At 43.5% G+C, this 25,716-nt stretch overlaps 1 protein-coding gene across 2 annotated transcripts in view; it reads right to left on the bottom strand.

Annotated features, from left to right (window-relative positions):
* The window catches only part of AFF3 (ALF transcription elongation factor 3), a 574,404-nt gene that overhangs the window by 93,688 nt on the left and 455,000 nt on the right, over positions 1-25,716 (bottom strand). For both annotated transcript variants that reach the window (XM_060309207.1, XM_060309208.1), the window contains one exon: positions 17,377-17,417. In XM_060309207.1, coding sequence (XP_060165190.1) covers positions 17,377-17,417 — 41 coding nt within the window. The remainder of the gene's footprint in view (positions 1-17,376; positions 17,418-25,716) is intronic.

The following is a 25,716-nucleotide window of genomic DNA, read 5'->3' as shown; positions in this document are numbered from 1 at the left end:
ACACGATCCCTGCACATGACACCACCAAGCGGGTGGGCAGACCACCTAAGCCCCGCCTCCGGCCCCGACCCACAGATCCACCCCTACTTTCACCCCACTTAACAGACCAGCTCGCCCCCTCTCCTCGGGGAGTGAGCAAGGGCACCTGTTACTTGTTTTTGCTCCCTTGTGCTGCAGCACGAGTCCCAGTGAAGCCCTGCCTGAATTTCTTGTCTGTCATCTTATCAACTTCTATTGATTAAAGAGTTCAAGGATCTGAGTCAGTAACAAGAGCAGGGGAGGGACGGTGGGTCTCCCCAGCGCAGGATACCAGAGGCACCTCTGCTAGCAGAGAAGGACGGAAGGAAGAAATCTCCAGGCTGGAACCTAGCACCTCAAACCTGGGAGAGAGACGCCTGCTTCCCACTCCAGACATTTGACAGAAGGGACCATCCTGAAGACCTGGGGATATTAGTACGTGCAGAGATGTACTCATTTTTTCTTTTTTATTGTGGCAAATACACACACAAAATTTATGATTTTACCTGTTTTTAAGTGACAAATTCGGTGGCATTAAATATATTCACATCGTTGTGCAGCTGTCACCACTACCATTCCTTAAATTTCTTTTTTAGTGAATGAAAGATTTTTTTTTTTTTTCGGTACGCGGGCCTCTCACTGTTGTGGCCTCTCCCGTTGCGGAGCACAGGCTCCGGACGCGCAGGCTCAGCGGCCATGGCTCATGGGCCCAGCCGCTCCGCGGCATGTGGGATCTTCCCGGACCAAGGCACGAACCCGCGTCCCCTGCATCGGCAGGCGGACTCCCAACCACTGCGCCACCAGGGAAGCCCCGGAAGATTCTTTACATTCAATAGTGCTTTACAATTTTCAAAAGTCTCACACAGATGATTTCACATAATCCCATAACAAACCGTTTATTTTCATTCTTTTTGAAAGAGGTTAAACCCCGCTAAAGTATGCCCAGCTCGCATCACCCCATCTGCTCCTTTAGGTTCCTGGCAACTGTGGGCATTGACTAAAAGGGTTATTAACACTTCCTTTCACCCAGAGGTCCCTCCGGGCTGCATCCTCCTTGCCCAGACCTCAGGCAGCGGGTCCACAAGAACCTGCAGGCATCACCACCCCACTAAACCATCTTAACAGGTAATTAGTGGCTTCATACAAATTGTTATTCATTTACTCGAAAGACTGTTAACAGTTTCTTCCAGGCTGCTCTGTTCTATTATGTAAAATACATGTTTGGGACCTTTAAAATGTGTGTTATTTACCTGATAGAATTCAATGTCTTCTCTGGAGCCATTAAGTTTTGTGGTGGAAATTAGTACTCACGGGGACTTTTTTTTTTTAAATAAATTTATTTATTTTATTTATTTATTTTTGGCTGCGTTGGGTCTTCACTGTGGTGAGCGGGCTTCTCATTGTGGTGGCTTCTCTTGTTGCAGAGTATGGGCTCTAGGAGCGTGGGCTTCAATAGTTGTGGCTCGCTGGCTCTAGAGCACGGGCTCAGTAGTGTGGCGCACGGGCTTAGTTGCTCCATGGCATGTGGGATCTTCCGGGACCAGGGATCAAACCCATGTCCTCTGCATTGGCAGGCAGATTCTCAACGACTGCGCCACCAGGGAAGCCCAGTGCTTAAGGGAACTTTTTAAAAGCTGAGTTTTAGATTCGATAGCCTACGTTTGCTTACGATGCTAATGCAGTCAGCTGGGCTAACAGTCACCGAAGGGCGGTCGGGGACACTTAGGTGGCAGTTAAGAAGAAGCAGTAAGGAGAGTGTGTCCACTTCTGTAAATGTCCATGGGTACCGCTGGCCCCGTTAGAGAAGAGAGCTCACACAGAGGCTCAGTTAGCGTTCTTCTCTCTTAACAGGGCCCCCAAACAGATCTCTACCAGGGATCTCCCATGTTATCTGAGAGTCATTGCTTGCTTTTGAAATAATGATGATTTACTTTGGAAATAATAAGATGAATCCAATTCTTCAGGGATCAGCTGGAAAAGGGTCTGGAAATGACCCAGGATGACTTTTCCAGGCGAGTGAAGTAAGATGCTGACACAGGAGGCACGGGTTGCTGCCTCCTCAGGGGTCGAGGTGAACTTACCCAGGACCCAGAGACCCACAGTTAGGCTTTGATGGGAGAACAGGCTAGATTAGAACCTATTACAAAGTAGGGATGGAACGAGCAATAGTAAGGGATAGTTCTTGGGCTTTGTTGATATTCATTCTTCTATAATGTCAAGGTAAAAACACGCTCCATACTATTAGTTATTCATGGTTTCATAAATTAAGTCCACTCTGTCACATTTTCCTCTCTTTGTTTTTAAGCTTCCTGGCAGGACTTAAAGAGTACCTCATGGAACCTTGATGAGTAGATTTTCTTAGTGATGTAATAGAGTAATTACTATCGTATGGATAGATTAACAAAGCACTTTTTCTAATTATCGCCTCATTTAATCTGTCCATAAACCTAACAAGGAGGACATTATCACCATCCTGTTTATGCAATTGTGAGAGTTCAGACTCAGATGTGTAAATACTTTGCCCAAAGTAAGTTCCAGCCCAAGCTCAAGGATTCAAAATCCCGTGCTTGCTTCATGACGTCTTGTAAAAAAGAGAAGAGATTAGGGAAAGCAGGGCCAGAGGTTTGGCATTTTTTCCCCCTCCTTATCATGGCAGCAGAGATGAGTGGCATAATTTGAATTCTTAGTCTTTCATGTTTGAAAGGCATTGAGTAAGTCATTATTGAGCATCCTTTCTTCTTCTTTTTTTTTTTTAGTTGAAGTATAGGTGATTTATAATGTTGTGTTAATTTCTCCTGTACAGCAAAGTGATTCAGTTATACATATACACATGCTTTTTTTTAAAAACATCTTTATTGGAGTATAATTGCTTTACAATTATACAACGGTGTGCTTTACACCGTTGCTTTGCAACGGTGTGTTAGTTTCTGCTTTATAACAAAGTGAATCAGCTATACGTATACATATATCCCCGTATCTCCTCCCTCTTGCGTCTCCCTCCCACCCTCCCTATCCCACCCCTCTAGGTGGTCACAAAGCACCGAGCTGATTTCCCTGTGCTATGCGGCTGCTTCCCACTAGCTATCTATTTTACATTTGGTAGTGTATATATGTCCATGCCACTCTCTCACTTCGTCCCAGCTTACCCTTCCCCCTTCCCATGTCCTCAAGTCCATTCTCTATGTCTGCGTCTTTATTCCTGTCCTGCCCCTAGGTTCTTCAGAACCTTTTTTTTTTTTTTAGATTCCATATATATTACACATGCTTTTTTTATACTCTTTTCCACTATGGTTTATAATAGGATATTGAATATATTTCCCTGTGCTATACGGTAGGACCTTGTTTATCCATCTTATATACAATAGCTTACATCTGAGCAGTCATTCCGTTTACAGTATTACCTAATATTCACGATGAGGCTCCTGTTCTCCCCCCACTGATGAGAACACACATAAACACATAAAGTGAGCAGAGGGCGGAAGCAGGTCTATGTCAGCAATTCCACGAGGTAGTGATGGAACAGGACCGTAGGAGTCAGGGCAGTTGGTTAGTTAAGGTTTCCGTGGAAGATGAGGCTTGATCCCACGTTTGAGGGAAGCCGGGCTCCCCTGCCTCCTGCATTGGGGGGGGGGTGTGGAGAGCTGGCTCCCAGACCCCTATCCCTCTGGATACCCACACCCCTGGGGAACGAAGGGCCTGCTGCCCCCTGTTGACCCCCAGCCTTCCCTTGCTCAGGGTGCTCGTTCTGTCTGCGGAGAAAGCCGTTCTTCCCCTTTCCACTCTTTGGTCCCCTGATGCTCCCGTCCTTTACACGTTACTCCAAATGCCCCCTCCCCGCGCCCCTTGCTCTGCTCTGAGAGGGCTTCGGGTCTACCTGCATCCCTCCAGGGACAACAATCTCTTTGTAACTTGATGGGATGGGAGGATGTTACGGAAGCTGCTAAGAGCATCTGCTAGAGGCAGACGGGCCACGCGGCAGCTTACAGCCATAAGACTGTGGGTCGGTTACATGTCTCTGTAAACCCAGATTCACTAGGATTCTAGGGAGGGTGTTTGGAAAATGAAACGAAATAAATGTTCATCTCTTTAAGGCCCTAATATTGAATTCCTCCTTCCTGGCTGAGTGGGTTACCGTGAGGATTAATGATAAGTGATGCATGTGAAATGCTTGATGTGCACCTACACGCCACTGCTGTCCTAACCAGCCAGGACCACACAAGCACACGGGGACATTTAATGCACGCGGTAGGTCTGTGCACGTTTCCGCTACCACCCGTAAACTCCTGGAGAGTGGGATGCATGGGTAAAGCCTTTTCGTGTCTACCACAGAGACTGACGTGATGCCTCACCCATTGCAGGGGGTCCGTACGATAAATGTGCATCAAATGAAGGAAGAAAAAAAAAGAAACATGAATAACTGGTGGAGATAATATGGGAGAGCATCTTAAATCGTGTCCACAGTGGGAAGCACAGCAATGAGGAGTGGGGAGGGGGACACAGGGAGAAGCCAGTGATCATCTCTGGGCAGGAAACTTCTCTAAGGCATCCTACGGCCATCCTACAGTTCTCTCTGGTTACTGATTTCTAAGAATTTAATTTCACTCGAATTGAATCGCATGGGATGCTTTCAATCTTTTGAAGGGTTTTTTTTTTTTTTTTTTTTTTAAAGTCTCTGACCATCAAACTCTGCCTCCTGAGATGGTCTGCTGCAATGGCGGACAGCCACAGTTTCAGAAATCTATTTTCTATTTTAAGCCCAAATTTGCCATTGCTTAACCACAAAACATGGGTTCTGATTCACGCATTCATTTGTTCATTGTTTTCTTTCATTCATCAAATAACTTATTGTGTCTCCTAACTGCCAGGAACTGTGCTAGGTGCTAGGGATAAAAAGATAGCTAGGCAAGAAATGTACGGATTATTATAATTACTAGTAGAAACAAAGTATTAGTACAGACTAAGCTATTTGTTACAATATAAAACGTGGCCTGAGCCACCTGCCTCTGACCCCATCCAAGCCTGTTTCCTTGCTGCGTGATGGGGATGAGAGAATTCTACTCCACACGAGTCAGAGGACCTGGAGTCTAGTCCCAGCTCTGCCACTTGCTACCCTGTGACCTGGGGTGAGTCCATCACCTGTCTCAGGCTCAGTTTTCTTATCTGTAAAATGGGTCCTTTCTATCTCATAGGGTTATTGTGGGATCATAAAATGAGATAGCCAATGAGATAGGGCTTCTAAACTCTAAAGCTCTTTTAAAAAGTTTTACCAAAAAAAAAAAAAAAAGTTTTACCAAAAAGACTTCATCATCAGAAGCCCCTGCACTGGAGAGACTGGAGACCATTGTGGGTCTCGAAGGTGGGGCTGCTACATGTCCTCCTGCTACCTTGTCATCTTCCAAGCTTGAAATTTGAAACTTTCTTAAAAGTCCCCCAAGCCCCCTTTTTGGACCCTTAGAGAAGAGGCCAACCATTACCAGTGCCTGGCAACTGTGACTTTCTTCTTCAGACTTCAGGGACAGTATGTAAAATGTGACCTGGAAAGACACCCTTCGGTGCTGGTGGCCACGCCCAGCATGTTCTCTCGGCTTGGCTGAAAGTGGTCCACGTGGCGACAGGTCAGGAAGACGAGGCTGAACGCAAAGCCCCCTCCCTGCCATCAGATGCCTACCCTGCCCTCCCCGCTGGTCGTGGGGCCATTCATTTCCAGCCCCGCTTCCAGACACAGGTCACACTCACTTTATTTTACATGATTCCTCACTTACTTAATTTCATTATATTCTCCCTAATGGGAAGAGGAGATGTGACGGGCGAGGTTTATTTGAGGAAGGGCGAAATTGAGGTGAGCAGATGCACGAGGCTAACAAGGGCTTCCTCTCCGCAGAGCCGTGGTCGGGGAGGCCATGAGCAGAGGGATGGCTGCTTCCTACCACTGCCCACCTGCACCAGCCCAGTGCCCGCTGTGCACGCAGGACACGTTCAGTAAAGCCTCGCGGCACAAATGAATAAATCAATGGCAGTTGTTTGGATTCCAGCATAAATGGATCCTGGACCTGAGATACTGCCAGATGGGCAGACAGGTTACAGTCTGGTGATGCATCTCCAAGGCTGTAAAAATGTAGCCGTTTCTGGAGTCATAGGCTGACATTTCAGAAGATGATTATACGTACAAGTTAACCACACGGCCATTTGCACCCTCCCAGGGCCATGGCTTCAACAACTGTTTTCATGTTGGCTTTCTTGCTCGTTCCTTTTTTTGTTTTTCTGTTAAAGTCAAGCACAGTTTTTTTTCCCCAGCTTCTCATCTTTCTAGCCGAATGTGATTTATTCATATGAAATTATGCTGCATTTTTATAAAACCCACGTTACTGAAAATGATGCTGGAGGGTTCACAGAAAATATTAATTCCTGATCTGTGGCTATAAAGCATCCCTGCTCGCTCTGCAGCAGTTCTGTCGCTCTGAGACGGATGCAAGCGGTCTAAGGGGATGATTAACTTCTCAGATCTGGCGATTGCCTAGTGTTCCCCTTGCTCTGGATTTCAAGACTGACCTCCGGCTCTTCTGCAGATGCACAGTTGCCCAGCTTGATAAATCACACGAACCCTTTTTTGATCACAGTTATCTACTATTTACTACTCGGGAAGGGAAGTTAATGGTTTTCAGAGGCACTTCACATGCTGCACACATATCCTGCCTTCTCCTCACCGCACTCTGCATATTCTCCACATCACTTGTGATGCGGCAGTGTCGATACCAAAGACTCACCTTTAGAAATGACCCACAAAGCCCATTTATCCCAATTCTTCTCTGCCTCTCTCTACCCCATCTAGTACAATAATATGTACAGAGAACAGACACGTGAGAGGCACATCATAAGGTGTGAATAAGAAGGAGAATGGGAGAGACTGGTTCAAGATGGCGGAGTAGAAGGACGTGCGCTAATTCCCTCTTGCGAGAGCACCGGAATCACAACTAACTGCTGAACAATCATCGACAGGAAGACACTGGAACTCACCAAAAAAGATACCCCACATCCAAAGACAAAGGAGACGCCGCAATGAGACGGTAGGAGGGGCGCAATCACAATCAAATCAAATCCCATAACTGCTGGGTGGGTGACTCACAAACTGGAGAACACTTATACCACAGAAGTCCACCCACTGGAGTGAAGGTTCTGAGCCCCACGTCAGGCCTCCCAACCTGGGGGTCAGCAACGGGAGGAGGAATTCCCAGAGAATCAGACTGAAGGCTAGTGGGATTCGACTGCAGGACTTCGACAGGACTGAGGGAAACAGAGACTCCACTCCTGGAGGGCACACACAAAGTACTGTGTGCATCGGGACCCAGGGGAAGGAGCAGTGACCCCATAGGAGACTGAACCCGACCTACCTACTAGTGTTGGAGGGTCTCCTGCAGAGGTGGGGGTGGCTGTGTCTCACCGTGAGGACAAGGACACTGGCAGCAGAAGTTCTGGGCAGTACTTCTTGGCATGAGTCCTCCCAGAGTCTGCCATTAGCCCCACCAAAGAGCCAGGGTGGGCTCCAGGTTTGGGTCCTCTCAGGCCAAACAACCAACAGGGAGGAAACTCAGTCCCACCCATCAGCAGACAAGCAGATTAAAGTTTTACAGAGCTCTGCCCACCAGAGCAACACCCAGCTCTACCCACCACCAGTCCCTCCATCAGGAAACTTGCACAAGCCTCTTAGATAGCCTCATCCACCAGAGGGCAGACAGCAGAAGCAAGAAGAACTACAATCCTGCAGCCTATGGAATGAAAAACACGTTCACAGAAAGACAGACATGATGAAAAGGCAGAGGACTATGTACCAGATGAAGGAACAAGATAAAACCCAGAAAAACAACTAAATGAAGTGGAGATAGGCAACCTTCCAGAAAAAGAATTCAGAATAATGATAGTGAAGATGATTCAGGACCTTGGAAAAAGAATGGAGGCAAAGATCGAGAAGATGCAAGAAATGTTTAACAAAGACCTAGAAGAATTAAAGGACAAGTAAACAGAGATGAACAATACAATAACTGAAATGAAAAATACACTGGAAGGAATCAACAGCAGAATAATTGAGGCAGAAGAACGGATAAGTGACCTGGAAGACAGAATGGTGGAATTCACTGCTGCAGAACAGAATAAAGAAGAAAGCATGATAAGAAATGAAGACAGCCTAAGAGAACTCTGGGACAACACTAAATGCAACATATTCGCATTATAGGGGTCCCAGAAGGAGAAGAGAGAAAGGACCCGAGAAAATATCTGAAGAGATCATAGTTGAAAACATCCTGAACATGGGAAAGGAAATAGCCACCCAAGTCCAGGAAGCACAGAGAGTCCCATACAGGATAAACCCAAGGAGAAACACACCGAGACACATAGTAATCAAATTGGCAAAAATTAAAGACAAAGGAAATTTATTGAAAGCAGCAAGGGAAAATGACAAATAACATACAAGGGAACTCCCATAAGGTTAACAGCTGATTTCTCAGCAGAAACTCTACAAGCCAGAAGGGAGTGGCAGGACGTATTTAAAGTGATGAAAGGGAAGAACCTAAAACCAAGATTACTCTACCGGCTAAGGATCTCATTCAGATTCGACAGAGAAATCAAAAGTTCTCTTGTCTTTACAGACAAGCAAAAGCTAAGAGAATTCAGCACCACCAAACCAGCTCTACAACAAATGCTAAAGGAACTTCTCTAAGGGGGAAACACAAGAGAAGAAAAGAACCTACAAAAACAAACCCAAAACAATTAAGAAAATGGTAATAGGAACATACATATCGATAATCACCTTAAATGTGAATGCATTAAATGCTCCAACCAAAAGACACAGCTTGCTGAATGGATACAAAAACAGGACTCATATATATGCTGTCTACAAGAGACCCACTTCAGACCTAGGGACACATACAGACTGGAAGTGAGGGGATGGAAAAAGATATTCCATGCAAATGGAAATCAAAAGAAAGCTGGAGTAGCAATACTCATATCAGATAAAATAGACTTTAAAATAAAGAATGTTACAAGAGACAAGGAAGGACACTACATAATGATCATGGGATCAATCCAAGAAGGAGATATAACAATTATAAATATATATGCACCCAACACAGGAGCATCTCAATACATAAGGCAACTGCTAACAGCTATAAAAGAGGAAATCGACAGTAACACAATAATAGTAGGAAACTTTAACCCCTCCGTTACACCAATGGACAGATCATCCAAACATAAAATTAATAAGGAAACACAAGCTTTAAATGTCACAATACACCAGATAGATTTAATTGATATTTATAGGACATTCCATCCAAAAACAGCAGATTACACTTTCTTCTCAAGTGCGCATGAAACATTCTCCAGGATAGACCACATCTTGGGTAACAAATCAAGCCTCAGTAAATTTAAGAAAACTGAAATCATATCAAGCATCTTTTCTGACCACAACATTATGAGATTAGAAATAAATTACAGGGAAAAAAATGTAAAAAACACAAACACACGGAGGCTAAACAATACGTTATTAAATAACCAAGAGACCACTGAAGAAATCAAAGAGGAAATCAAAAAATACCTAGAGACAAATGACAACGAAAACACGACAATCCAATACCTATGGGATGCACCAAAAGCAGTTATTAGAGGGAAGTTTATAGCAATACAGGCCTACCTCAAGAGACAACAAACATCTCAAATAAAAAATCTAACCTTACACGTATAGGAACTAGAGAAAGAAGAACAGATAAAACCCAAAGTTAGCAGAAGGACAGAAGTCATAAAGATCAGAGCAGAAATAAATGAAATAGAAACAAAGAAAACAATAGCAAAGATCAATAAAATGAAAAGCTGGTTCTTTGAGAAGATAAACAAAATTGATAAACTTCTAGCTAGACTCATCAAGAAAAAGAGAGGACTCAAAGCAATAAAATTAGAAATGAAAAAGGAGAAGTTAACAACAGACACTGCAGAAATACAAAGCATCATAAGAGACTACTACAAGCAACTCTATGCCAATAAAATGGACAACCTGGAAGAAATTGATAAATTCTTAGAAAGGTATAACCTTCCAAGACTGAACCAGGAAAAAATAGAAAATATGAACAGACCAATCGCAAGTAATGAAATTGAAACTGTGATTAAAAATCTTCCAACAAATGAAAGTCCAGGACCAGATGGCTTCACAGGTGAATTCTATCAAACATTTAGAGAAGAGCTAACACCCATCCTTCTCAAACTCTTCCAAAAAACTGCAAAGGAAGGAACACTCCCAAACTCATTCTATGTGCAGAGGAAGGAACACTCCCAAACTCATTCTATGAGGCCACCATCACCCTGATACCAAAACCAGAGAAAGATACTACAAAAAAAGAAAATTACAGACCAATATCACTGATGAATATAGATGCAAAAATCCTCAACAAAATACTAGCAAACAGAAGCCAACAACATATTAAAATGATCATACACCATGATCAAGTGGGATTTATCCCAGGGATGCAAGGATTCTTCAATATACGCAAAGCAATCAATGTGATACACCATATTAATAGATTAAAGAATAAAAACCATATGATCATCTAGATAGATGCAGAAAAAGTTTTTGACAAAATTCAATACCCATTTATGATAAAAACTCTCCAGAAAGAGGGCATAGAGGGAAACTACCTCAACACAAGAAAGCCCATATATGACAAACCCACAGCAAACATCATTCTCGATGGTGAAAAACTGAAAGCACTTCCTCTCAGATCAGGAACAGACAAGGATGTCCACTCTCACCACTACTATTCAACATAGTTTTCGAAGTCCTAGACATGGCAATCAGAGAAGAAAAAAGAAATAAAAGGAATACAAATTGGAAAAGAAGAAGTAAAACTGTCACTGTTTGCAGATGACATGGTAGTATACATAGAGAATCCTAAAGATGCTACCAGAAAACTACTAGAGCTAATCAATGAATTTGGTAAAGTAGCAGGATACAAACTTAATGCACAGAAATTTCTTGCATTCCTATACACTAATGATGAAAAATCTGAAAGAGAAATTAAGGAAACACTCCCATTTACCACTGCAACAAACAGAATAAAACAAAAAGAATAAAACACCTAGGAATAAAATACCTAGGAATAAACCTACCTAGGGAGACAAAATACCTGTATGCAGAAAACTATAAGACATTGATGAAAGAAATTAAAGATGATACAAACAGATGGAGAGATAAACCATGTTCTTGGATTGGAAGAATCAATATTGTAAAAATGACCATACTACCCAAAGCAATCTACAGATTCAATGCAATCCCTATCAAATTACCAATGGCATTTTTTACAGAACTAGAACAAAAAAGTCTTAAAATTTGTATGGAGACACAAAAGACCCCGAATAGCCAAAGCAGTCTTGAGGAAAAAAAACGGAGCTGGAGGAATCAGACTCCCTGACTTCAGACTATACTACAAAGCTACAGTAATCAAGACAGTATGGTACTGTCACAAAAACAGAAATATAGATCAATGGAACAGGATAGAAAGCCCAGAGATAAACCCACGCACCTACGGTCTACTAATCTATGACAAAGGAGGCAACGATGTACAATGGAGAAAAGACAGCCTCTGCAATAAGTGGTGCTGGGAAAACTGGACAGCTACATGGAAAAGAATGAAGTTAGAACACTCCCTAACACCATACACAAAAGTAAGCTCAAAATGGATTAGAGACCTAAATGTAAGACTGGACACTATAAAACTCTTAGAGGAAAGCATAGGAAGAACACTCTTTAACATAAATCACAGCAAGATCATTTTTGATCCACCTCCTAGAGTAATGGAAATAAAAACAAAAGTAAAAAAAAAAGGGACCTAATGAAACTTAAAAGCTTTTGCAAAGCAAAGGAAACTACAAACAAGATAAAAAGACAATCCTCAGAATGGGAGAAAATATTTGCAAACAAATCAACAGACAAAGGATTAATCTCCAAAATATATAAACAGCTCGTGCCGTTCAATATTAAAAAAATAAAGAACCCAATCAAAAAATGGGCAGAAGACCTAAATAGACATTTCTCCAAAGAAGACATACAGATGGCCAAGAAGCTCATGAAAAGCTGCTCAACATCACTAATTATTAGAGAAATGCAAATCAAAACTACAATGAGGTATCACCTCACACCGGTTAGAATGGGCATCTTCAGAAAATCTACAAACAACAAATGCTGGAGAGGGTGTGGAGAAAAGGAACCCTCTTGCACTGTTGGTGGGAATGAAACTGATATAGTCACTATGGAGAACAGCATGGAGGTTCCTTAAAAAACTAAAAATAGAATTACCATATGACCCAGCAATCCCACTACTGGGCATACACCCAGAGAAAACCATAATTCAAAAAGACATATGCACCCCAATGTCCACCGAAACACTGTTTACAATAACCACGTCAGGGAAGCAACCTAAATGCCCATCGACAGACGAATGGATAAAGAAGATGTGGTACGTATATACAATGGAATATTACTCAGCCATAAAAAGGGATGAAATTGGGTCATTTGTAGAGACATGCATGAATCTAGAGACTGTCATACAGAGTGAAGTTAAGTCAGAAAGAGAAAAACAAATATCGTATATTAACACATATATGTGGAACCTAGAAAAATGGTACAGATGAACGGGTTTGCAGGGCGGCAATTGAGACACAGATGTGGAGAACAAATGTATGGACACCAAGGGGAGGAAGTGGTGGTGGTGGAGGGTGATGTTGGGATGAATTGGGAGATTGGGATTGACATATATACACTAATATGTATAAAATGGATAACTAATAAGAACCTGCTGTATAAAAAAATTAAATTAAATTCAAAAAAAATTACACTGGCAATTTAGAATAAATTAATTTGACAATTGATAAGTCATCTCAAAAGAAAAAAAAGGAATGAAGTACTAGTACATGCCACAACACAGATAAACCTTGAAAACACGCTCAGTGAAAGAAGCCAAACACAAACGAGTGCATTTCGCAGGATTCCATTTATATGAAATACCCCAGAGGCAAATTCACAGAGAGAAAGTGGTTTGGCATTTGCCAGCGGAGAGGGCAATGGGGAGTGCAATGAAACAGGACCCTATGGTCCTTCCCCCACCCCCATATCCTCCTGTCTTTTGTCTGCATAAAAACTTTAGCCAAAGAATAAGTTTAATCAGAGAAGTGAGAAAATGTAGAAGAAAGAAAAGCAGTCAAACAGGACAAAACGATAACAGTTTAGTCAGTAAGCAAAGTCAAGGACATTTAGTTCCCTCTCAAGGGCTCTGGAGAATATTCTGAGCCACATCCTGTGAGCTGTCTTACAGGTACTGAAACCCTCACCAGGTGGAAGAAGTTAACTACACGATGACCAGGCTGTAGCCATGACTCAGGCTGCCACAATTCCGAGAACTGGCCTCAAGGAAATGGGAACAAACCGACCCGGGAACTGAAGGCTAACTGTACCTAAAACAATCAAGATGGTGCTGGTCAGACCACCGATGACCAATTTCTCGATGACGGCCAGAGCTGACTGTGCCGTTTCTGCGTGCAGCCCGCTCCCTCTGCCTATGAAAGCTCTGGCCCGCTGGTTGTCAGGGGGAGCGAGTCGGCCTTTGGACACGAGTCTGCACCTCCCCCCAGTTGCCAGCATCCGTAATAAAGTAAACTTTACTTTCCACCAAAAAAAAAAAAAAAAAAAAGAAGGCGTATGCTCCTCTGCAAAGGGAGGTTCTCTTGTAATTGACTGGTTTACCTTGCTGAGAATTTTGTCACCTCTTCCTGCCCTGGTGTCTTGTTTTTTCGTTATTTGGGGCACTGGCAGGCCTCTGGTAGGCCAGCTGCCTCTCGATGGCATAAAACAGATGGATAAAAAGTTCTACAGGCAGCAGTAGAAAAGAACAAAACCCAAGCCCCCATCCCACCTTCCCACACCCTTCCCATTGCTGCAGGTGGCACGGGTTAGTTGGGCCAAAGCCCACATCTGCCTCGCTGTCGTGATCCTGTTTGGATCTGTGGAGTGTTTGGGCTATTTCGGCTGAACCATCACCTAAGCCCATCGCTCAAACTCAAAGAAGGCAAAAGGTTCTCTATGGGAGTGACCACAGATGCTTTTTAAATTTTAGTAATGGCAATATCAGAGTTTTAATTGATCAAGGTTGTGTATTGACTACTGAGGACTCACTGAACTTTAAATCATTACAATCGCCAACTGTCAGATGCTAGACTTCTGCTAGAATGCCCCTGGAAACCAGGAAGCTGGAGCAATGAAAAGATAGACAAGACTGACCTTCAGAAGATGTCTGGATATCCTCTACCCTCTGACACCCCACGGGGATGAGATTTCTATCTGCCCTCATAGAGGGAAACGACACCCCTTTTCCCTATATCTAGTCCCATTAGGCCAGGTCCCCAAGCCTCGAAGGTCGGCTTTCTTACGGCGAAGCAGAGGACAACTGGCTTCCTACAGTGTAAACTCACATCGCCCCTACAATCCCAGTCAAGCGAATCCCATTTCATCATCAAGTTGTACATCTTGAGACAAAACAGCTCTCCTCCTGGATCATACGTCCTGTGTTCACCAGGTACTTAGGCAGTTATAAGGTTAAATGGAAGTGACATGGGCCCAGAGAGGAGCAAACCAGTGGGATACCTCAGTGTCACATGGTAGCCTGACTCAAGCCAGCATGGGCTTTCTGTCCAACTCCAGAATCGCAGAACTCAGGAAGCAGCTTTGAAGGCCTGAAAAGTGCTCTTTCTTTTTCTCGGAGAGAAACAAAACTGCTGCCTAATCATTATGGAATTTTAAATCAAGAGGTGAAAACGGGCTGAAAAAAGAGTTTAGGAAACCAGTAGAGTCTGCGTTAATGAATGTATGATAGATCACCACCAGACTGTAAGTAGACAGAGATACTGGGGTTAGATCTCTACCTTGGGAAGGGCACAACCTGGAGGGGAATTTCTACTCAATTCCCTTCCCAACTTGAGGTCGTTCTTGGGACAGACAGAATTTTAGGCAAGTCATATGGTGGCTGGACCCAAAGCCACATCCCTCATTTTCTAGAAAAGACTAGTTTATTCAACAGAATAGGTAATGTGATAGAAAATGACATCTGTCATGTGTTAAGTGAGCGTTCTCTAATTGAAGAAACTAGAAAACATGAATCCAATTAATTCAGTAGGTGTTACAAGTCCTTATTTTGAAGAAGGGTTTTTAATTGTATCGCCCAACAATTACAGAGACTTCTCACTCATGGAAATACACAAGTGGTCCTGAATTAATGGAAAACATAAAACAGGAAAAGCACAGAGAAGTAGCTTTACACAACTGCATTGCTAGAATAGTAGGCAAAGTCAGCCCATTACTTTGAAAGGCGCTGAGTTCCTCCCATTGTGAACAGAAAAACTGTTAAGATTTAGAGGGAAATGCTCAGTTACGTTTGAAGACAGGGAAATTCGTTAGAAGAGCAGGGACAATGGGAACCTCTGTTTTTCTGTTTCTAGGGAATGAACTTTTTTTTCCTCACAGTATCTGCACTAAGTGGTTACATAAGAACAAGGGCTAAGATACTAACTTACTAGTCAATTAATTATTGGGCTTCAGGAGGGGTTTTTGAGAGATCAGAAAATGTCAAAGGTAATAGCATTGCTCATCATGAAAATCTATGCACATTTTCTACCCAGGACAAAGTCCTGTATCTTTTGGGGAGAAGCCTTAGAATATACCGGTCCTAGTTTCTGATGACTTGTCTTTGTACCTACAATCATGTCTTCAGTGGGAGTCCATGTTTTTAAAAATGGTTCTTGATTCATTCTACCAAAGTCTATAAAGATATTTTGTGTCTAGATATGTAGCATTATTGAAATGTAATTTATATACCATAAAGCTCACCCATTTAAAGCATGCAATTCAGTTGTTTTTAGTATATTTACTGGGTTGTGAAGTCTTCACCATAATCTAATTTTACACCATTTTTACCACCCCAAAAAGAAACCTCGTCACCACTGGCAGTGGCATAATATTGTCAACTGAGGGCTTTCTCTTGCTTCTCAATACATTTTGTTGAAGGAATCACTGAAGAAGAAAAGTCAAAGGGAAAAAAGAAATACGTAGAGGAAAAGAATTAATGTGTCAGATTTTAAGTGTGTTGTGATCCGGAGTCTCTCTTCTTTCTACCAACAGACTCAGAAGCAGTACAGTTATCAGCTTGTGCGAGAATCCCAGAAGCAACCCCAGAAGATCACGTGGCAGCCACTCTTAGAGCCCACAGGCTTGTGTGGTTGTCATGGGGAAGGCTTTTCAATTGAAATCAAAACACTTGGGCTCAGGCTGCCACCATCGAGAAAACGCTTTTCATCCATGAGCACAGATAATTCGCCTAAGTGACAGGTTTCACCTTGGAGAAGCACTGAACTGAGCTGGTTTACATAGTCAATTATTGCTCATTCCACAGAAGAGAGCTGGGAAGGAAGGGAGGGGGGCGGTGGTAGCTAGACAATGCCGAGATGCCTGCCAGCCCGCTGAGGGGAACAGCTCCTCCGGCTGTTTCCAGCCCTGTGAGAACCTCACTTGTGGAGAGAAAACAAAGCTTCATCTTTACCTCCTGATGGTTCTTTAAAACACACACACACACACACACACACACACACACACACACACACTTTGGCAAATGAGAAATCAAAGACCAACCCAAACCAAGAGATGGTCTGCTCTATTCTAGAAAGTAACTTTATATATGCCCATTCAAATACTTTCAAACAGTCTTATAGGCAAAGGAAGATGTGAAATACAGCTGGAGTATGTTTACTGATTAACTTTACATATCTCATTCAATAACACAAGTTAGGAAAAACAAGCCAGAGCAAGGAGTCAAAAGTCAGGCACGCACAGCACCATGAATTGGGTTCCGCGCATAAAGTAAAGTTCGAGAGAGAATCGCATCAGAAGACAGACAGCTCTCGGGGAAATGATGTGGAAGAGAAGTCTGAAGACAACACCCCAGAATAAATGAAGTACTTATTGTTGAAAAATGAGCTCAGATCTCAACCAATTCCAAAGTTCAGAATTTACTGCACCATTCAGGACTTTCCCTCCAAGTTTCCTGTCTCCTGTTTCATTGTACAACAAGGGATTCTTCATACTTTCTATGAAATACAACAAGGCGATTTTTGCAGTAATAAACTCCACACATGCATGACAAATTGAAGCATGCAAAATGTTTAACATCCCAGTTCACAGACACTTTAGGGACAAAATCCGATTATGAATTATATGCCACAGTAAATAGGGCTCAATGTTTCATAAAGTAATTTATAGTTCATAAAAATGACAAAATGTACCTGTCAGACAGAGCGTGGAGAGCCGTTCTCTGGGCTGCCTGCTGGAAGAAAGGGCAGAGATGTTTATTTAATATGCTGACTTTAAAATTATGTGCTCAGTCAATACTTAAAAAGAAACCCTGTGTCACCCACACTTCTGACAGGTGGCCAAATATGAAACTATTAATAACACAGTAGAGAATCCTCTCGTGTTAGGAAATGAATATTTCTGAAGAGTTAAGGGAAGCCCCCATGGGTCACACTTGCCACCAGGGGGTGAGCTTGAGGAGACTGGACATACTGCACAAGTGAGGTTGGACAGGTCTCAGGAGACGTGGTACTGATCAGAGCTGTTTCACTTTTACTTCCGGAATTCCCTTTTACCATTTGCTTTATTCTACTTTCCCGTAAGGAAAAGATCTGTCTTGGTTCCTTTGCAGCTTCTTTTCCTACGCAGCTATAATTCTGGACCTGGTTTTCAGATTTATTGATAAAAGCATCACAATTGGATATTGGAACATTGACTCGCTATGTGATGATATTAGGAGATTGCTGCTATGTTTTAGACACAGGAACATAACTGTGGCAATGTTTTTATAAAGAGTCTTTTAGAGATTCATACTGAAATACTTATGAATACAATTACATGATGCTGGGGTTTAAAATAATACAATTGGAGGGAAGAGAGAGTAGGTAGGCATAGAAATGAAATGAGATGGCCTTGGGTTGATAACTGTTGAAGCTAGGTGACAAGAACACAGGAGGAATGGTATAGTATTCTGGGAATTATTGTGTGTTTGAAATTTTCCATACTATAAAAATTAAAAGAAGAAAGGAAATAAGAAGGCCTCCACTGCTCCCTCAGATTCTCCAAGTTTTGCACTCACTTTCCTTTCGTCGTCTGTCCTATTTTTTTGTCTGTTTGCCTTATGCCGCCAAGCACTCTGAATCTACGGAAGGCAGAAAAAGACTTCTCTGACCGAGAAGTCACAATTGGGAGGGGATCAAGGCACGGCCTCGAAGACCAAGGCCTCCTCAGGATGCACGTAGGAAATAAGGAGCGTTCAGAGTCAGTCTTCACCTCGTACATGACATATGTCAAATTTACTGTTTACCAGGGATACCAGTGTTTCCCACGCTATTCCTCATTGCAGGTGGGTGGCAGACAAAATAGAATCTTCAGATTAGAAAAAACGACACATCAGAACCATTATCTCTATTACAGAAAAGAAATATACCCTTGGTGACGGTTGCATATCCTTGGATCACGCAGTCAGACCAACACTTACTGAATTCCTACTACATGAAGATGATTGCTCTGGGGTTTCAGAGGGGAAAAAAGCCAAAGCAGAAGTGGTCACTGTCCTGGACAAGCTGAGTCCCCAGGGGGGGAGTCAGAAGAGAGGTCCAGGGATGACTGGCAGACAGTTATGAAGTAACATGCAAATAAACAGATGAAGATAGGACAGAGCTACGAAGGGGCAGACGTGAGTGGCGACTAATGGCTGGTGGACCTACAGCTCCTCAAACAGGGTGTGGAGCTGTTAGCAGGTGCTCTGGAAATATCTGCAGAGTAAACATCAACGAACGAATCACTTAGGGGACCCTTCCCACTGAAATGTGGTCAGGCGAGAAGAGGCACTGGTGGTCCTGGACTAGACGGCGGAGGAAGGGCCTGTCCAAGCCCCTGGCAGTGGTTCTCACCTGGGCTACCCTCCCCCCAACCCCCGGAGCATCTGGAATTGAGTGTGTTTCTGCGTGTCACACTCACGAGGGGATCACTACTGGCATTTAGTGCCTGGCCCCAGGGATGCTAACACTTTTCAAACGTCGGCAGGGTCCCCTTGTACAATCAGGAACTGTCCCCTTCAAATAACAAGGGTGTCTCTGTGGAGATGCTGCAGCAAAGTAGCGATGAAAGGCAGATCTGAAAGACAGAACCCAGGGAACATGAGCTCCTGGGCCTGGCACCAGGATTGGAAAATAAATTAGTAAGAGAAACTTAGATAATTCCACAAGGGACGCAACCACAGTGAGTTAGGAAAAAGCATAAAATCTGTTCAACAGGGAATTGAGAGTCTTACATTCTGGGACAGGTTCTGCCTTACATTTATATTATGGACCTGGAGTCTGGTCCTCGACCCAGGTCTCAGTTTCCAAACTACTCTTTCCTTCTCCAAATGGAGGCTGAGGGAGCCAGTCAAGGTCTAGGCTACTGTGGACAATCCAAGGGGCAGGGGTCCCCTCCTTCTTGCCTGGATTCCAGGGAACGACAGCCCAAGTGACCTGGCATTGAACGAACATGATTCGTTCAAGATAGAGAAGAAGAACTACAGCGCTTTCTCTTTGCGGGGACACCTGAGGGGGTCGAATGTGGCAGGCGGAAGAGGTGAGAAGCCAAGGAAGGCCTGGACAGCACTCCCTGCCCTCTCCTCTCTCTCCTTTGTCTGTGCTCTCCCGAGGGCCACCCCAGGAGCAGGTTCACGAAAAGCACCCGGCAGGTGACAGGCAGCTGTCATTGTTCCCAGGTTCATCTCCTAAAGCGTTCTCCCTCACACAGCAAGATCGCTTTCCACTTTCGGCAGTTATCCTTGAAAAGAACTTCACTCTCTAGTAAATACACAATGTGTTTGGCTAAATATACAAAAAGTGTTTGGAACTCCCCGAAGGAAAGATGGCAGGTATTATCAGCACAGCCTCTCATCATCTCAGCAGGAGGCACTGGAGACAGACTCCTCCCGGAATAACAAAAATCACGAGATGTGACTAAAAGGTCAATAGGAATCTCTCACATGGCACCTGAATTTTCGTCCAGCCCTGGATGTCAATTTTTTTTTAAGTCTATTGATTCTCTTCTCTCCTGCCTGCAAATACTTCCCGCTGACTTTTGTGATAAGGAAACACAGTGCTTGTTGATGTGCAGTCTATAAGAAGATGATTTAAGAAGCAAAAGCAAAGCAAAACAAACCCCAAACAAGAAACTCAGATGCCCGACCATCACTAGAATGCCTGCGAATTGACGCATCCCAGGTGGTGGTACCTGCTGAGAATAACTCCCTAGGACTGACATCGGTGAGTCCTCTAATGTAAGCTGAGTTGGAAGCTGGGAACAGTCCTCTAATGTAAGCTGAGTTGGAAGCTTTCCTTTAGCCGATGGACACGATGCTGGGACCAAAAGCGCCTTCTGGGCTGAGACATCATGCATGTCTTTCTGTGACCCTCACCCTTCAATCTGCCACACGACTGCCTGCACTACTATTTTTAATGCCTGCTTTTGATTGTTCTATTTAATTTGTTGTTATTCTACATCATTCAGAACTTTACAGAGGAGGACTCATCACCCATCAAAAAGGAGATGAGACTATATTAAATGCTTTAAATAACTCCTTGAGGGAAAAAAAAACAAACTTAACGGCATTAAAATTGTATGTTATATACCAAAGCAAAGACCACCACCACCACCTTTTCCTTACTGCCTCCTCTCTTAAAATAAACTTTGGCTGTTGCACACTATTTTATTTTACTGTTGGAAAATAATAAAATAAACACTGGAATGAAATAGCAGAGAAAAAAATTACTTAGGTGACTCATGATTGAAACCTGAAAAACTACTCGTAGAAAACTAGATGAATTTCCCAATTTCCTTCTTTCAAGACTTGTATGTTAGAGCAACCATATTTCTCTTTCTAAATCATCGTCTCCTCTTGTGACTTTTTTATTCAGTTCTCAGCAAAACAGATTGAAGCCTTAAGACAATGCGTCACTGATCCTTCCTGAGTTCATTACTCATTCATGAATGACTCTGAAGGGTAAGTCTGTGAGACAAAACAAGTTCTCTGCCAGAAATAATTATTTTCCAGGTTCTCTTTGAGAGATGACATCTTTTCTCTGTCTTTATCACAGCAAGCTGGGCGCTTGGGAACCTAATCAGTAGACTTGCAGGTTTCAACATACGCTAAATGAATTACCAGTCACAATCTGTTATTGAGGGGAAATCAAAGAGGAAGTTAAGTGCCCTTACTGTAACTGGGTCGAGCGTAGAACAAGTTCATGGATATTGGAGGGGGAGAAAGCAAAGGGAAGAGGCTAGAATTCAGAGGGGTCTTAGCATAATCCAGTTTCTTTCTTACTTGATAGAAACAGAAATACCACGTGGACAGCTCCATAAAGCCAACTGCTGTACCTATCAAGTGCAGGGCCTGGGCTCTGCTTGGGTGACAGTCAAAGCGGACAAAGCTTTTGCCACATTGTACTTGGAGTCTACACGTGAGCCAGACATGAAAAGTTAAACACACACAAGCATTCTAGATCCTGGATCTAGACAAGGGCTATGACCAAAGAGGACAGAATGTGAAGGGACCTCATTTGGAATGAGTGCTCAAGGAAGGTTCACTAAGGAAGGGATAACAAAGCTGCCACAAGGAGGGCAAAGAAGAGTTACTGAATGAGAGAAGTAGGAATGGGGAAGGAAGGAAGGGAAAAGTGTTCGGGAGCAGAGGCCCAAGGCAGGCCTAGATCTCTGGTCAGTGGAGGAACTACAGGAAGGTTGCTGTCAGGGAGGTCAGTGAGTGGTGGGGACAGTGGCAGGTCCCAAGGGCTTCGGAGGTCAAGTTAAGGATTTTGGACATTATCCACAGCAATAAGAAGTCACTGAAACGTTTACATGAGGGGAAGCTGGGTGAAGGATATATGACAGCAGTCCCCAACCTTTTTGACACCAGGGACTGGTTTCATGGAAGACAACTTTTCCAAGGACCGGGGGCAGGGGGGATGGTTCAGGAGGTAATATGAGCAATGGGCAGCGATGGGCAGCGATGGGCAGTGGCAGATGAAGCTTTGCTCGCTTGCCCACCACTCACCTCCTGCTGTGCGGCCTGGTTCATAACAGGCCGTGGACCCCTGATATATGGGACCTGTCTGTACGTTCTTTGCAACTTCCGGTGAATCTATGTAATTAAAAAAAAAGGGCTTCCCTGGTGGCGCAGTGGTTGAGAGTCCGCCTGCTGATGCAGGGGACATGGGTTCATGCCCCGGTCCGGGAAGATCCCACATGCCGTGGATTGGCTGGGCCCGTGAGCCATGGCTGCTGAGCCTGCGAGTCTGGAGCCTGTGTTCCGCAACGGGAGAGGCCACAACAGTGAGAGGCCCGCGTACCACAAAAAAAAAAAAAAAAAAAAAAGAGTAGGCAGTGAGGCAATGACCCACACTTTTATTTTATTTATTTATTTATTCATTCATTCATTTATTTATGGCTACACTGGGTCCTCCTTGCTGCGCGTGGGCTTTAGTTGCGGCGAGCAGGGGCTACTCTTTATTGCGGTTCACGGGCTTCTCTTGTTGTAGAGCACGGGCTCTAGGTATGCGGGTTTCAGTAGTTGTAGCACGGGGGCTCAGCAGTTGTGGCTCTTGGGTTCTAGAGCGCAGGCTCTGCAGCTGTGGTGCACGGGCCCACCTGCTCCACGGCATGTGGGATCCTCCCAGACCAGGGCTTGAACCCGTGTCCCCTGCACTGGCAGGTGGATTCTTAACCACTGTGCCACCAGGGAAGCCTCAACTTACACTTTTCAAATTCCCTTCTGGCCTTTGTGTGTTGAATGGATTGGGGCAGGAAGGGGCAAAGTTGAAGGTCATCTGCAGTGATCCAGGAGAGAGAAGGGCACGGTAGCGGTGGAGGTGGAGAAAGTTCATGCTACATTTTGGAGGTAGGGTTGAGGGAACTGGTGATTGATTGAACGTGGGAAGTAGGGGAGGCGTCAGGAATGAGTCCCAGGTTCCTGGCTTGAGCACCTTGTACAGACCGAGAGTCACTGATGGGCAAGACGGGTGCAGGAGCAGGACAAAGGCAGAGCTTAGGTTTGGGTGTAAAAAACTCTACTTTGAAAAGACACATACACCTCAGTGTTCACAGGTGCACTATTTACAACAGCCAAGACATGGAAACAACCTAAGTGGCCATCAACAGATGAATGGATAGAGAAGATGTGGTGTGTATTTACAATGGAATACTACTCAGCCATAAAAAGAAAAGAATTTTGCCATTGGCAGCAACATGGATGGACCTGGAGGGCACTATGCTTAGCGAAGTAAGTCAGACAGGGAAAGACAAATACTGTATGATCTCACTTATATGTGGGATCTAAAAAATACAAGAAACTAGTGAATATAACAAAAAAGAAACAGACTCAGATATAGAACAACTAGTGGTTACCAGTGGCGGGGGGGGGGGGCGCATTACAGGGGTGGGGAAGTGCGAGGTACAAAGTACTGGGTATAAGATAGGCTCAAGGATGTATTGTATAACATGGGAGGAATATAGCCAATATTGTGTAATAACTGTAAATGGAAAGTAACCTTGAAAAATTGTATTTCCAAAATGCTATGCTCTCTCCCCCGTCTCCCAAAAAAGTTTGGGTGTGTGAAGTTCAAGTTGTTTATGGGAAGTCAAGTGCGGATGTTAAACAGACGGTTGGATTTGAGATTAAAGCTGCTAAATGATAATTAAGTACACAACGTCCATATGTTTTTGACAAATGACAGTCATAAGAAGACAGATGGCTTGATTTTCTGGATCTACATTTTGCTATTGTTCTAAGAGAAGAAGATCCAGGAGACAGCTGGTTAGAACACATCTTTGTTTCCGCACTCCATGTGGGATTGACCTCCATCTCTGCTACACACAGTATCAGGTTTATGACACTGACAGTCAAGGAGGTATCACTGCAGCAGTGATTGTAATCACATTGCTTCACCTGTGTTAGGACACTGTCTCCACGTTTAATTAGCTGAATAAATACTATCACAGCTTATCTTACTTCATTTGTGTTTTGCTGTTATTGGAAGAAGGCTGTGAAATTTATAGGGACACACCTGTCTTTCTAGGAATTCTGGCTGGTGAGGCCTTACTTTTTTCTTGTCATTCTTCTTCAAGTTAAGACTTGTTATTTATTAACTTATTTCCCTGTTTAATTTCCTTCTACCTCTATTAGCATATTTTATGTTTCGTTAACTTTTATGTTGTTGTTTTTCATTTTGGTCCCCGTTGATGAGCATTTTTATGTTGTGAACATCCATTTGGTGCTTTACAACCCATTTAGGAACATTTGTAAGACAAAGGAAAGACTCTATTTCTGGTCTTTTTTTTTTTTTCCCCCTCAGTCATGAGTACTTTGCATTTTCGGATTCCTAGAAATGCTGTCTAGGAAGCATTTTGTTCAGTGGACTTTGACCTTATCCAGTACTCTACAGGGGTCAGGCAGAGTCAGGGAGGACAATATAATTTATCATCCAAATAAGAATAGTTCTATCCAAATAAGAACAGTTCTGAGAGTGAAAGGGGATGCTAACCCAGTGGGAGTCAGGGACAAGGGGAGAAAACCCTGCTTTTTTGGGGCACAATGTATGGTCAGTTCTAATAAAGATGACTCTACAAATATAAACAAGATCAGGATTAGAGGACAGAAATTCAGGGGCTGAGGAACCTGCCAATAATGAAAGCAAACAGCTGAACGGGGGTCAGCGGTGGACAAATCACTGCGACTCTTGGTGTCTCTTTAAATCAAGCCAGTGCTTCTCCTGTTCTCGCTCCAGTTCGTCCTCTTTCTCTTTTGAGTCTGCCTACAACCCAAGGTCCTTCTCATGAAGCTTGCCTCGACCGCTCAAGCTCTTGTTGACCCTCTGCTCTCAGAGCTCCTGGTCTAGAACATGGCTTAGCGCTGGGTTCTCTTCTTTCCTGGGGAGCTTGCCATCTGCTTCACGGAAATTTTAGTCTTGGCTAAAAATTCAAGTTCCTTGAAGATCACTGAAGGCGGAGATCCCAGCTCATCCTCCCTCCGCCGGAAAGAGCTTCCTGCTGACGGACAGCACCTGCCGTGTGATTCGCCAGTAGGACATGAGTAGGTAACTTCCGGTGATAACAAATGTTACTCTCTGCCATGGCTCCAATTTCAGAGCTTTGTTGAAATACATTTTTCCCCCTTAGCTGTATATTCTTTCTCTATTTTACTATCTTGAAAAACTAGGGTACACATTTCTCTTTAGAGAAATTTTGACTGGTTGTTTTATTTTAACTGTGTGGCTTAGATTTGCACGTGTCTACCAGAAATTTGATAAAGACAATAACAGACATTTATTAGTACCTAGTATATCCTATGGGAAGTGCTGATTAAGGTCGATGAACCAGATGGTTTGCTGGATAACGTTATCTCATAATTCGGATTCCGGTTCCAATTGACTGATTTGGGGGCATTATTTGAGGTTGGGGGCTGCCCAAATTTGGCAACTCAAATCTCCTGAGAGGGATTATTAAAGGAGGCGCTCTTGTCTTCACTGGGCATTTCCAGGACATTTTATTCTAGAGATAAC

Source organism: Globicephala melas, chromosome 12 (assembly GCF_963455315.2).
Source record: "Globicephala melas chromosome 12, mGloMel1.2, whole genome shotgun sequence".
Lineage (NCBI taxonomy): Eukaryota > Metazoa > Chordata > Mammalia > Artiodactyla > Delphinidae > Globicephala > Globicephala melas.
Note: the sequence above shows the minus strand (reverse complement) of the source record. Positions and strands in the feature narration are given on the sequence as shown.